General features: G+C 42.0%; 1 protein-coding gene across 5 annotated transcripts in view; it reads left to right on the top strand.

Annotated features, from left to right (window-relative positions):
* LOC137345297 (NACHT, LRR and PYD domains-containing protein 3-like) overlaps nucleotides 1–12,268 on the top strand; it is a 141,711-nt gene extending 129,443 nt beyond the window's left edge. For 3 of the 5 annotated variants that reach the window (XM_068008782.1, XM_068008785.1, XM_068008783.1), the window contains exons 11-16: nucleotides 2,381–2,467; nucleotides 2,648–2,818; nucleotides 3,170–3,340; nucleotides 3,591–3,761; nucleotides 10,935–11,102; nucleotides 11,275–12,268. In XM_068008782.1, coding sequence (XP_067864883.1) covers nucleotides 2,381–2,467; nucleotides 2,648–2,818; nucleotides 3,170–3,340; nucleotides 3,591–3,761; nucleotides 10,935–11,102; nucleotides 11,275–11,362 — 856 coding nt within the window. In that variant the 3' untranslated portion in view covers nucleotides 11,363–12,268. Of the gene's footprint in view, nucleotides 1–2,380; nucleotides 2,468–2,647; nucleotides 2,819–3,169; nucleotides 3,341–3,590; nucleotides 3,762–6,978; nucleotides 7,049–10,934; nucleotides 11,103–11,274 lie in introns of those variants that run through there. The other 2 variants (XM_068008786.1, XM_068008787.1) reach the window with 2 other exon arrangements.
* The last annotated feature ends 2,086 nt before the right edge of the window (nucleotides 12,269–14,354 follow it).

Raw genomic sequence — 14,354 nt, 5'->3', positions numbered from 1 at the left:
TTCTTTAAAATTTTGAGAGCATAATAAATAAGGTTTAAGCTGACAGAGGAAGAGCTCTCCTATTTCTTTCAGTACATGCTGGCAGCCAGTCTGTGTCTGTAATAAAACCAAAAAGTGCTGGAAATGCTCAGCAGGTCTGGCAGTATCTGTGGAGAGAGAAGCAGAGTTAACATTTCAGATCAGTGACCTTTCATCAGAACTGGCAAAGGTTAGAAAAGTCTGTTTCTGTTTCTGTCAAAAGCCAGTTTTTCAGCTAGTTTCAATAAATTAATCACAATATTGTATATTTAACCACAGTCTCAGAGTGGCTGTGTCCAAGGCAATCAGGATGCACTAGCTGACATTGGTTGGTTCCCTCTCTGTAGGGTTGTATCTAACGGAAACCAGAATGCACCTTCTTGATAACTACTGAGGCTTGCTTGTTCTTAAGGCAGTACTGATCCTTTGTTGACTTAAAAACACACTGTAGATTTCCCCCAAAACATCAGTAGGATTATGACACTGTTAAGTGATCTTTTATTATCTTTTATCTTTATCCATGTGAATTCTATTTCTGTCTTGCTGATGGCCATGTCACTTTTTGCTACTGCCATTATGCTTTCAGTAATAGGTGCAGCTACTCCTCCTCCCCAGGCTCCTCTCTATCTTTCCTAAGTAGTTTATACCCTGCAATGTTTAATTCTCAGTCCTGATTTTTTGGTAGCTATGTTTCAGTAATCCCTACAATGGTTCCTCACAACATAGCATTGCCTCCAGTTCCACGTTTTTATTATGGACACTATGAAAAGTTTAACTCATTTGTAATAGCAGTTCCTCTTACTGTATTTTTTACCATCTTTTTACAATCATGCTCCATAATTCTATTTCACTCCTTTCCTTCGAAGTCCTCACTTTTTTTTCTTTCCAATGCTCCGCTTTCCTGTATTGTTTATATTCAGGCTGATTTCATTTTCGCTTCATCCCTCCCCATCTTCCTTCCCCACACCCGCCCACCCTACCTCACCTAATTAGTTTAAAGCCTTTACCATCTCCCTATTTACTCTTTCCACTAGGACACAGGTCCCATCCCGGTTCAGGTGGAGTCTGTAAACTCGGTATAACTCCTTCCTGTGCCAGTACCGGTGACAGTGTTTCATTTAAAGGAACCCCTCTTTCCCACACCAGCTCTTTAGCCACACTTTAATTCTCCTGATCTGACTGTTTCTTTGCCAATTTGCATGTGGAATGGGAAATAATCCAGTGATTATTGCCCTTGAGGTCCTGCTTTTTAATTTAGCTCCTAACACCTGATATTCCCTCAGCAGGATCTCCTCCCGGTTCCTACATATGTCGTTTGTTCCAACATCGACCACGACAACTGGATTATTCCCTCCCCTTCCAAATTGCTCTCCTGCCACCATAAGATATCCCTTACCCTGGCACCTTGTAGACAACGCACCCGACAGGATTCTCATTCATGTCTGCAGAGGACACTATCCATCCCTCTAATTAGAGAAACCCTTATCACTACCACATTCTATTCTGCTCTTTCCCCCTTGGACAGTCTTCTGAGCCACAGTACCTTGGTCTACATTGTGACTGTCCTCCCCACAGTCTTTCTTCTTGTCCTCACAGGTAACAAGTACATTGTACCTTTTGGACAGGACCTGTGTTTGAGGAACCTCCTTCTCAATCTCTCCTCAGTCCTCACCATGCTGCTCCCTAATGGTTACACCCTTTTCTTGAACCTGTGATTTTCTTTGAGCTGTGACTGTGTTCTGGATAAAACTGTGAAGACATTCCACCCCCTCCCTTATGTTTGGGAATGTCTCTAACTCACATTCCAGCCCATTGACTCTGAGCTGGAATGACTGAAGACGGAGACATTTCCTGCTGGTGTGGGAATGCAGGACAGTCTCACTATCCACAAACTCCCACATCCAACAGTCCCAACACGTAGCCTGCCCTGTCATCGCTAGTCTTTTATAATTAATTTGTTTATTGATAATCTGAATAAATGTAATTAAAACTTTTAAAACAATTCATAATAAATATATTAATTAATTGATTTATCTAATTAATTTAATAAAGTAATAGATTTATTTCCCCAAGCAATACTTTATTCAAATACTGTCACTTAGAGAGACAAAAACACACTGTAATACTCAACAACCAATCATCTACCTTCTGTCCTGTTACTTCCCTCTTTGATGTTTATTGACAGCTCCTGAATATATGAGGAGTTCTACAGTGTGAGATTCATCATCAATGACAGGAAACTCTGGTTGTTAATTTCCTCAAGTCTTTTTCAGTGTTTCCTGTAACATTCAACAGAAAGTGAATTGTATCAGGTCCGGGTTTGATTCAATTTGTTTCTCACTCTCTGTCTCCCTGTGTTTAGACTGGGTTATCTTTATCTGGGAGATTCAGTAGTGAAACTACTGTCTGCGGCTTTGAGGAACCCAGACTGTAAAATACAGAAACTGGGGTAAGTGCCAGACTGTGTGAGATTGTGTTTATAATAACTGGGTATCTGACACTGTATATTATTATTATCAGAAATAGTATTATTGCTAGACACTGCACATTATTAGTATCAGTAGTGGTGTTACCAGTAAATACAACAGATTTACTCTGATTCCTATTATTTCTCCATCTTTGATCCCAGGTTGGAAGAAAACAATCTCACAGATTCTTGTATCAAAGATCTCGCCTCTGCTCTCAATAAAAACCGGTCACTGACGGTTCTGAACCTGAATTATAATCAACTGGGAGATTCAGGAGTGAAACTACTGTCTGAGGCTCTGAGGAACCCAGACTGTAAAATACAGAAACTGGAGTAAGTGCTAATTGTATATTAATTGTGTTTAATTGTATGCAGATGGTGAGTATTAACTGGGGTTTCACTTGAGCACATATAAAGAGACAGTACAAGCCAGTCACTGACGGTTCTGAACCCGAGTTATAATAATCTGGGTAATTCAGGAGTGCAGCTACTGCCACTGGCTTTGAGAAACCCAGACTGTGGAATGTAAAAACTGGAATAAGAACCAGACTGTATAAGATTGTCCATGTAGTAACTGGATGTCTGACAGTGTACATCATTATAATTAATATCAGTAATAGGGTTATTAGTAAACATGGGGATTTACTCTGATTCCTGTTATTTTTCTCTCGCCTTAATTTCCAGGCTGCGTAATGCCGGTCTCACTGACTCTTGTTCCGAGGATCTCGCTTCCGCTCCCAGTATAAACCGATTACTGACTGTTCTGAACCTGGGTATGAATAAACTGGGAGATTCAGGGGTGAAACTACTGTCTGTAGCTTTAAGAAGCTCAGATTGTAAAATACAGGAACTGTGGTAAATACATATTGTATATTAATTGTGTTTAATTGTGTGCAGTTGGTGGGCATGAACATGGACTATAAAATAGAGACACTGGAGTAAGTACCAGACTGTGAGAGATTGTGTCTATAATAACTGGAGTCTAACACTGGACATTATTATTAGTATCAATAATAGTGTTATCAATAAACATTATTATTAGTATCTGTAATGGTGTTCTTAATAAACACTGTGAATTTACTGTGATTCCTCCCTCTGACCCCAGGCTTAATAATAACGCAATCACAGCTTCTTGTATTGAAGATCTCTCCTCTGCTCTCAGTATAAACCAATCACTGACGCTTCTGAACCTGAGTGGTAATAAACTGGGAGATTCAGGAGTGAAACTACTGTCTGCAGCTCTGAGGAACCCAGACTGTAAAATACAGAAACTGGGGTAAGTGCTAATTGTGTTTAATTGTGTGCAGGTAGTGGGTATTAACTGGGCTTTCACTTGAGCACATATAAAGAGGTACTTATTGAAACTATGGTGTGGTTGAGTGAGGAGTTGTATGCTTGAAGTGCTTAACTCTGCAAATAAATGTAAGATTGAGTAAAGATTAACTCAAGTATTATTCTTTCCAGAGCAGAATATGGCAACAGAGAATGGTTGCCTCAAGGTGAAGGTCGAAGGTTATGAAAAAAAGGCTGCATTTGCTGACAATGCAACTACTAGGTGGCGCAGTATGGGCACATGTGCAAATGCAGCCTCATAGACAGAAACATCACTGTCTGTGACATCTCAGGCAGCTACCAGTGATAAAAATGGTGCTGCTCAATTTAATACAAAAAAAACAATTGAACCCAAACTCCCTCACCCTTCAATGGCTGTGATCACCGCCTTCACCCACCCCCCCCCCCCTCAACAATACACCACTCCCTCCCATAATCGCTGCTTCTCTTACCCACTCCCTCCGACACCCACCTTCCCGCCACTCCTGACTGCTCAGAACTCCAACCCACAAGTCTATCCCGCACCCATCTGCTCGCTGTTCCCTCCTGTTGCTCGCTCCCCGCCTTGCCACCCAGAGAAGTGGTGGGGGCTGGGGGTGGGGGACAGCAGCGAGTGAGGCGCCAGTGGTGAGGCAGGAGGTGAGTGGCTGGATGGAACAGCAGAAGAGGCTGGGGAAAGTTGAGGGAGTGAGCGAGGTGGGATGGAGTGGTGAAAAGTCGGGATCAGTGAGCAGGCGGGCGCAGGAGATGACAGAGGCAGAGAGCGGGGACGAGAAGCGTCGACTGAGGCGCCGATCACGGGAGGGAGCAGGATACTGTTGGAGGAATGGAGATGGCCATTGCAGCCATTGAGGGGTGAAGAAACACTCGGACATTATTATGTCTGACGTCATTACGTGGTGACGTTGACGTGCACGTGCACGGACCCGTCCTGGCAAGCTGGCAAATGTTCAGACGCAGTGATGATGTCAGCGATTGCTCTGCGCATGCTCTGCATTGTCAGGAGATATTCTGAACAAACAAAAGACAATAAAACTCCAATCCTAGCAGCAATGTTCAGAAATGGCTGAAAGCAAGTGTAAATTGTCGGGCTTTGATTACCCTCCGATGTTCTCGGAATCTGAACCATATGACCAGGTGAGGTGAAAGTGATTGCTCTTGATATCAAGGCAGCATTTGACCGAGTGGGACATCAAGGAGCCCGAGGCAAATTGAAGTTAGTGGGAATCAGGGGGGAAACCCTCCACTGGTTGGTGTTATGACCGAGGATGGAGGAGTGCACTGTCTTTCTCTAGTTCCACTTCTCCACAGGTCACAACATATATTTAAATGTTTTACCCAGTTACCGTCTCAGCTAATTTCATACTTCATCTATTTTAGTTTCTGAATAAAAATTTGCCAACCAAGCTTCTTTAACAATCAACAAAATTATTAATTTATTATGAAACAAGACTCATTTAATAAAGATGCAAAGGTTATTAACACACAGGTTGAAATATGAAAGTATAAATATATTCCCTTCGAAATATGCCAAAACACAATCACGCACCAGTTCAACTACACAAAAAAAAAGCAAAAAATATACTTTGGCCAAGTACTTGTTAATTCTTGGAGAAAAAGGATAAGATATGGAATATTCCAGTTTGTCTGGATACATGTAGACGGGTGTCACTGGTCACATACAGTTGTCACTGGGATCTTTTCAGAAGCAGTTCATTCAGGAGATGTGAAGAGAAAGTCTTGCAGAAACTTCTCAGGAGAAATGCTGCATCAGTTTCTCCAGTTCTCACACTGGATTCTCAGAGTTCTCAAAGAGGTGGAACAGGATGAACTGGTGACCTCTCTCTCTTAGCAGGCTGACACCCCAACTGTCCATTCAAACAGTTCAAAATGAAACCAACTCCTGACCACCATAAATCTAGACATGTGACTTCTCTGTAAACAACTCCAATAGTTAGTAATGCTCCTGCTATTTACTTATCTTATGACATGTGAATTCCAGTAAGTGTTTTTTAAACAAAGTCCCAAGTGTCCTTCCAGTGACCCTTTAAAACAAAAGTCCAACATTTCCTTAGGTATTTCTACAGTCTTTTGAACACGAGTCCGCAAAAATAATTCAAAAATGGAAGCATGTTCATAAAATTGGAGTCACACCTAGCAAAAAGGAAGATGGTTGTGGTTGTTGTAGGTCAATAATGTCAGTCCCAGGACATCACTGCAGGAGTTCCTTAGGTTAGTGTCCTAGGCTCAAACATTTTCATCTGCTTCATCAATGACCCTCTCTTCATCATAAAGGCAGAAGTGAGGATGTTTGGTAATGATTGTACAGTGTCACAAGAACGCTAGAAATTAGAGCAGGAGTAGACCATATGGCCCATTGAGCCTTCTTCACCATTCAGTACGATCATGGCTGATCTTAGGCTTCAACTTCACTTTCTCGCCCACTTGCCATATCCCTTGATTCCTTGAGAGACCAAAAAACTATCTAACCCAGCCTTAAATGTATTCAACGATGAAGCATCCACAACCGTCTGGGGTAGAGAATTCTAAAGACTCTCAACCCTTTGAGTAAAGTAACTTTTCCTCATCTCAGTCCTAATGGATTGGCGCCTAATCCTGAGACTGTGCCCTGTGTTTTTGATTCCTCGACCAGTGGAAATAATCTCTGTGTCTCTTCTATCCAGTCCCTTCAGAATCTTGTATGTTTCCATGAGATCGCCTCTCATTCTTCGAAACTCCAGAGAATATAGGCCCAATTTACTCAGCCTCTCATCATAGGGCAACCCCCTCATCCTGGGGACCTATCTAGTGAACCTTTGCATACCGCTTCCAATGCAAGTATATCCTTTCTTAAATGTGGAGACCAAAACTGTAAACAGTACTCCAGATGTGGTCTCGCCAAAACCCTATCCAATTTTAGCAAGACTTCTGTCCCGTTGCAATAAAGGCCAATATGACATTTGCTTTCTTAATTGCTTGCGGTACCTGCGTGCTAACTTTCTGTATTCAAGCACACCCAAGTCTCTCTAAACATCAACACTGACAAGTCTCACACCTTTTAAAAATACTCTGATTATCTATTCTTAATACCAAAGTGAATAACATTATACTCCATCTACCATCCCTACATTATACTCCATCTACCATTCTCAACTCCTCAGATACTGAAGCAGTCCATATCCCCATGAGGCAAGACCTGGACAACATCCAAGCTTGGGCTGATAAGTGCCAAGTAACATTCATGTCAAACATGTGCCAGTCAAAGACTACCTCCAACAAGAGAGAATCTAACCATCTCCCCTTGACATTCAATGGCATTAACATCGCTGGTCACCCACTATCAACATCCTGAGAGTTACTGTTGACAAGAAACTGAACTGGAGCAGCTGTATAAATACTGTGTCTACAAGAGCAGGTCAGAGGCTGGAAATTCTACAGCGAGTAGTCCACCTTCTGACTCCCCAAAGCCTGTCCACCATCTACAAGGCATAAGTCAAGAGTGTGATGGAATACTCTTTGCTTGCTTGGATTAGTGTGGCCCCAACAACACTCAGGAAGCCAGCACCATCCAGGATAAATCAGCCCACTTGATCGACACCCCATTCGCCACCTTAAACATTTACTCCCTCCACCAGGGATGGACAGTGGCAGCAGAGTGTACCAGATACAAGATGCACTACAGCAACTCACCATGCCTCCTTCAACAGCACCTTCCAAACCCGCGACCTCTTCCACCTCGAAGGACAAGGGCAGCAGACCCGTGGGAACACCGCCATCTGCAAGTTCCCCTCCAAGCCACACACCATCCTGACTTGGGAATATATCACCGTTCCTTCACTGTTGCTAGATCGACATCCTGGAATTCCCTCTCTAACAGCATTGTGGATGTACCTACACCAGATAGACTGCAGAGGTTCAAGAAGGCAGCTCACCACCACCTTCCCAAGGACAATTAGGGATGGGCAACAAATACTGGTCTTTCCAGCGACGCCCACATCCCACAAAACAAATAAGTATAAAAAATGTCCAGTGAAAGAATGAAGTGGAGATGTGGACATGGGTTGTGTCCCAATGAGAAAGGAAACAAGGTATGGCCTTGGCGTTGCTTCAGACCAGAAGTAAAATGAGAAGTAAAATGCTTTGTGAGCTGCCTCCCCGTCAGTTAAAAACTGATGATGGTTTGGATCTTCTATTAGAGTTCTTGGATGAAATGTACAAGTAAGGTGATCTATTAAATACCTTTGAGGCATGGTCAGAGTTTGATACATTTTGGAAAACAGATGTTTATTCAAAGGAAGAATATATCATGTACTTTAACAGATTGTATAAACGATTGACAAAATTCACTTTAGAGATCCCTGGTTCAGTGCTAGCAGTTAAATTGCTGGATTGTGCCAAAGTGTAGCACAGGGACATGCTCCTGGTTCTAACTGGTTTTCAGTTCTCAGAGAGAGAGAGACTCCCTGTTGGATCAGATGTCTGCTCTCTTGAAAAGGTTCCTGGGGCTTTGGTGGAGCAAATGGGACATTCGGCAGTAACACAAAGAATAGAAGACACAACAATTTCCAGATTTTGAAATGGACCAGATACTGGATACAGGTGTAAGTACAATGGAATGTTTATGGACAGTCAGAATGAGGATGAAAGCACCTTTAGCAGATCTGGCTCTTGTAGCAAACACAAAATTGGAACAGCAATAATAGGCGACTGAATCCCAGCAAAGGTAAAGGGACAGTTAATAGGTGCATCAGGTGTGGCTCCAACTACCATTATGTGATGAACTGCACAAAGCGTAAAGGCAGAGTCCTCGAAATGACACATGGGACAGAGGATTCTGAGGCAGAAGATGAAGACTTTGATGAATCTGAACAAATTGTACAGGTCACAGGAGTTTGAATCCAAAACTGAATATGTTCTTCACAGACTTGTTTAACTATGTCGTTTTCGTAGTAATTGCACTTCAACGGTATGTAGAACAGATTGGTTAAAATATTATCTAGATTCACTAAGCAGTGAGGATTGATGCAATGTTAAAGAATACAAAAGTACTACTTGTTTCAGGTTTAGTGATGACGAGCATTGAAGTCACTAAAGAGTGTCATAATTCCATACAAAATAGCTGGAGTAAACCATGTTATCAGTACTGATGTCTCTCGTGAGATATCTATGTGGTTGAGTAAACCTTCTATCAAAGAGACACAAATGAAACTTGACATGGAGTGTGATAAGGCAGTTACTTTTGGAAAGTCAGTGGATCTGCACTTTACCCAATCAGGACATTATTGTGTTCCCTCAACAAAACCTGTTGTGTCTTATCAGAGTGTTAGACAAGTATTAATGGCATCAGTTGATAAGAATCAGAGAGTAGGAAAGCATATTGGCTTGAAGTAATATAGACAATTTGCTCACCCTGCTTGTCAGAGGTTAAAAACCCTGCTAAAAGATACAGGTACAGTTGAAGAGTGTGTAAGGCTAATAGAAGAGATTAGTCAAGTGTGAAATATGTAAAAAGCATTGGAGGATGCGGCCACGTCCTATTGTAAACCTTCCATTGGCACGTGGTTTTAACGAGGTCGTTGTGTGGATCAAAGACAGAAATATTTTCATTCTGCCTGAATGATGCTTCCAGTGTGTGGTATTTTACAGTGAGATCTGTTTTGCTGAAAATAGGTTGTGTTCAACTAAAAACAGATCCCACAATGTTTTATTAGCATCATAAAGGATACTTTCAGACATCTTTATGATACATGTTAATTTCTGATGTGGTGATACTGCGGAATTTGAGAAATGTGTTATTAAGATTCGAGTAGAATTTAAAACAGGGAGTCAGTCTTGTGGAACTTTTAAATATATTGGTTTAGATATTAAGCAGAGTAGGTCTGAAATAATTTTGAATCAACAATCCTATTTAGTGGGTGTTACTCCCCTCCCAGTTAATCGTACTCGGAATCACAGAAAGATGATGTTATATCTGAAGAAGAGACAGAACAATTGTGAAGCTTGATTGGTCAGTTGAACTGTTTGGGCCCTCAGACGAGACCAGAGACTAGTTTTTATGTGTTGGAGTGAAGTGCTACAATGAAACACCCTAAAGTTCAGAATGTTTTATTTACCCTTAAAACATTCTATAATTAAATTGATTAAATCTGGAGAAATGTGTGTTTAAGTTCCCATCCCTCGGTGACCCAAAGAACATGAAACTAGTCATTTTTAGCGATGGTTCACATGCTAATCTTCCTGATGGGTATTCTAGTGCAGCTGGTTTCATAATATTACTGATGGGTGAAAATGGGAGATACTGTCCTTCAGCTTGGGAAGCTCAGAAAATAAAAAGGGTTGTTAAAAGTACTTCAACTGATTGACACACTGGCCCTTGTGGAGACAGTGGATATGGGATTCTATTTGTCAAATATTGTAAGTGAGATTCTATACAAGGGGTTTACTGAAGATCACATACTCATTGAATGTTATGTAGATAATTGTTCATTGTTGGATAATGCACATTCTACTAAAAGTTTCAGAAAAGGTTACAGATCGACCTTGCTGGCTTGAAAGAAATGCCAGAGAGAAAGGAAATCTCTAAAATTAAATGTGTAGATGCAAGTCATCAACTGTCTGATTGTTTTACGAAAGGAAATGTTTATATGAAGAAATTGTTAGTTGTCCTCGAGGAGAGCCCTCTCACAATGTAATGCTTTCTACAGAATATGGAGGTTTTTGATTTGATTTTTTTGTTGAAATGTTGTTTGTGCATATTAACTCTAATTTGTACTTAAAGAGAAAGAAGGTAATCTGTTAATTGTATATTAATGGTGTTTACTATGTCAGCAGTGGTCATTAACAAGGGTTTCAATTGAGCACATGCATAGAGACACTTATTGAAACTGTGTGTGGTTGAGTGAGGAGGTGTGTGCTTGTAATGTTTAACTGTAAATATATGTAAGTCTGAGTAAAGATTAATTCCAGTATTATACTTCACCAGCTGCCTTTACAGAGTAGAACAGTAAGTACCAGACTGTGTGAGATTATGAACATTATTATTAGTATCAGTAATTGTGTTATTAATGATCCCTGGTGATTTACACTGATTCCTGTTATTTCTCTCTCTGATCCCCAGTCTATGTCATGTCCGTCTCTCAGATTCTTGCACCGAGGATCTCGCCTCTGTTCTCAGTACAAACACATCACTGATGGAGCTAAACCTGGGTTCAAATTTCTTCACAGACCGATCTATCCCCGCTTTCCATTACCTCATACTGAACTGCAGGAGTCTGGAGCGGATAGAGTGAGTGTTTGTGTTAATGTTTAATGTAATAAATAAAATATAAATGGGATTCAGTCACTCTTATCAGTAATATCTGTCTGTAATTATTATTGAAATATTAATCCCAGTCTCCCTGTTATTTACACTATTGTTCAATCTATTTATTTCCTGTTTAATCTTTAATCTGTTTCAGGTTGTGGCGGAATCAGTTCAGTTCAAATGGAGAGAATCATCTGAAGTCGCTGCAGGGTACAAGACCCGGACTGAATGTGGTTGTGTGAACATTTCAATTTGTTAACATTACTGGTCTATCTATATGAACATTTTTGGCCAATTTTCTGTCCTTCCCCTTTAATTGGCCTCACTCCAGGTTTAAATCCTATTGGCTGTTTCACTGTGTCTAGTTCGAGCTGACATTGTGACATCAGAGGCCCAGCAACAGGGTCACGTGACTCATCCGCCCGGCCCCACTGCGCTGCTTCTGCAGGATATCCGGGACTGAATGTTCCCCAATAGGGCACTGGGGAAATGTACAGAGAGGAAGGGTCCAGGGTGGGACTCAGTCTGGGCTGCAGTGGGACACTCAATATCCCTGGGTTTGGGAATTACATTACCCAGGGTTTACACTCAGTATCAGTACCCAGTGACCCTGCTGGGAAGTGAACCTGTGTGTGTTCAGGATGGAGACAGGCTCTGTTCAGCTTGGATTGATCCCACCGTCCAATAGATACCAATACCCAGTGTCTGGGGTCACCCAGAGGGAATATCCTATTGGGGAGGTTCCTGAAACTGGTGTACCCAGGATGGGTCAGCACTGCGAGAGGAGAAATGGGGAAAGTGTCAGTCGGGAATCCCACTGTTCTGTCTGGGTGATCGTGAGCATTTGTAGTGTTTAAGGATCCTGAACTTAACATGTTTGTGGCACCAACATGGGAGCAGGTACTGGTGTTACCATGGAAATTAAACATTGTGTACTTACTGTGGACTGAATTTTCAAACGGAATCACCTGAGACTGTAAACCATGAGATTGTGAAAAGGTGCAATGACCCTGTGAAACATCCTGAGGAAACTGAGGGGTCGATGAACGGACTTGTTACCTGTACTCACCTGGATTTGTATAATGACTTCCACTTGGAAATGTTTTATTAAACTTCACCTCTGTATCACTGCCTCCTGGATGATGTAACAGTACTGATGAGAATTGTTATTGTGTGATGTTGAATTAAATGATACATTATCTTAACAAGTACATCTCAGGACTTCTTACCAACTTCAAATTTGAGAATAGTTTCAGAGAGTTTTGACCATGGAATCCCTTCTTATATTTTCTGGACATAGAAAAGCCTCTGGAGACTGAGTTCATTCAATCGTGACCTCACTATTGTTTGAATTGTCCAATTAGGAAACGATCTGTCCACCCGAACCAGGTCAGAATCTCAAAATCTCTGACTTCCCACACTCGGACTCCTATCAGCTCGAATGTGAACGCCTGGTAAAAGCAAGTAGAAATGATGTGGCCTTAACATCCAGCTAATTTGCCTCGGCACAACCTATATCTGAGCCTCTGAGATTCTGCTAAGGTGTTTTTCTTTTACTTCTCACACAGCAGGTCACCTGTTTTCACACTCTACTGCATCTCTGTTGAAGTTTACTATTGACCAGGGTTATAAAGTTACAATCAGATCTAGGCTGATCAGGGTGATGTCAGGAAGCACTTCCCCAATAAGAAAAGTGGAAATCTGAATCCTCACCTGTGTCTCCAAGTCCTTGTAACATTTGTTGATGGGAACACCTTTTCCATATTTAACTTATCTAAGACTGTGATAATCTTATACGCTTCTATTAAATCTCCCTTCTATCTCCTTTGTTCTAAGGGGAACTAATCAAGCGTTTCCCATTTAACCTTGTAACTGTATTCTCCATCACTGGAACCATTCCAGTAAATCTCCTCTGCACCCTCTCACGGACCCTCGTGTCCTGCCTAAAGTGTGATGACCAGAAATGGACACAGTTCTCTAGTTGGGGCCGAACCAGCTTTATAAAGGTTCACCATAACTTCTCTGCTTTTGTACTCAATGCATCCATTTATGAATCCCAAGATCCCAGATGGTTTAATAACCACGCTGTCAGTATGTCCTGCCACCTTCAAATATCTATGCACATGCACTCTCACGTCCCACTGTCCCTGCACACGCTTTAGAACTGTGTCATTAAGTATATATTACCTCTCCCTATTCATTCTGCCAAAATGCATCACCTCACACTTGCCAATATTAAATTCCATCTTCCAGCTCTCTGTCCATTCTGCCAGCCTATCTATGTCCTATTGCAGGCAGTTCATATCATCCTCACTGTTTGCTAAACATCCAAGCTTGGTGTCATCGGCACATCGAAGGAATTTTGGAAGATCATAGCCACTGTATCCACTATCTCTAGAGCTTTCTGTTTTAGAACCCTAGGATTTAAACCATCACGTCCTGGGGATTTGTCACATTTTAGTCCCTTCTATTCCTCCAGTACCACTTCTGTGCTGATATTACCTTAGCTGCTTGGTTATACTCTATGTCTGGTATGTTTTTTTGATTCATTCATGTGATGTGGGCGTCGCTGGCCAGGACAGCATTTATTGCCCATCCCTAATTGCCCATGAGAAGGTGGTGGTGAGCTGCCATCTTGAACCGCTGCAGTCCATGTGAGGTAGGTACACCCACAGTGCTGTTAGGAAGGCAGTTCCAGGATTTTGACCCAGCGACAGTGAAGGAACGGCGATATAGTTCCAAGTCAGGATGGTGTGTGACTAGGAGGGGAACTTGCAGGTGGTGGTGTTCCCATGTATTTGCTGCCCTTGTCCTTCTAGTTGGTAGAGGTCGCGGGTTTGGAAGGTGCTGTCGAAGGAGCCTTGGTGCATTGCTGCAGTGCATCTTGTAGATGGTACACACTGCTGCCACTGTGCGTCGGTGGTGGAGGGAGTGAATGTTTGTAGATGGGGTGCCAATCAAGCGGGTTGCTTTGTCCTGGATGGTGTTGAGCTTCTTGAGTGTTGTTGGAGCTGCACCCATCCAGGCAAGTGGAGAGTATTCCATCACACTCCTGACTTGTGCCTTGTAGATTGTGGACAGGCTTTGGGGAGTCAGGAGGTGAGTTACTCACCTCAGGATTCCTAGCCTCTGACCTGCTCTTGTAGCCACGGTATTTATATGGCTACTCCAGTTCATTTTTCGGTCAATGGTAGCCCCTAGGCTGTTGATAGTGGGGGATTCAGCAATGGTAAT

This window comes from Heterodontus francisci, chromosome 28 (assembly GCF_036365525.1).
Source record: "Heterodontus francisci isolate sHetFra1 chromosome 28, sHetFra1.hap1, whole genome shotgun sequence".
Taxonomy (NCBI): domain Eukaryota; kingdom Metazoa; phylum Chordata; class Chondrichthyes; order Heterodontiformes; family Heterodontidae; genus Heterodontus; species Heterodontus francisci.
The sequence above is the reverse complement of the archived record's forward strand: the minus strand, read 5'-3'. Positions and strand labels throughout refer to the sequence as shown.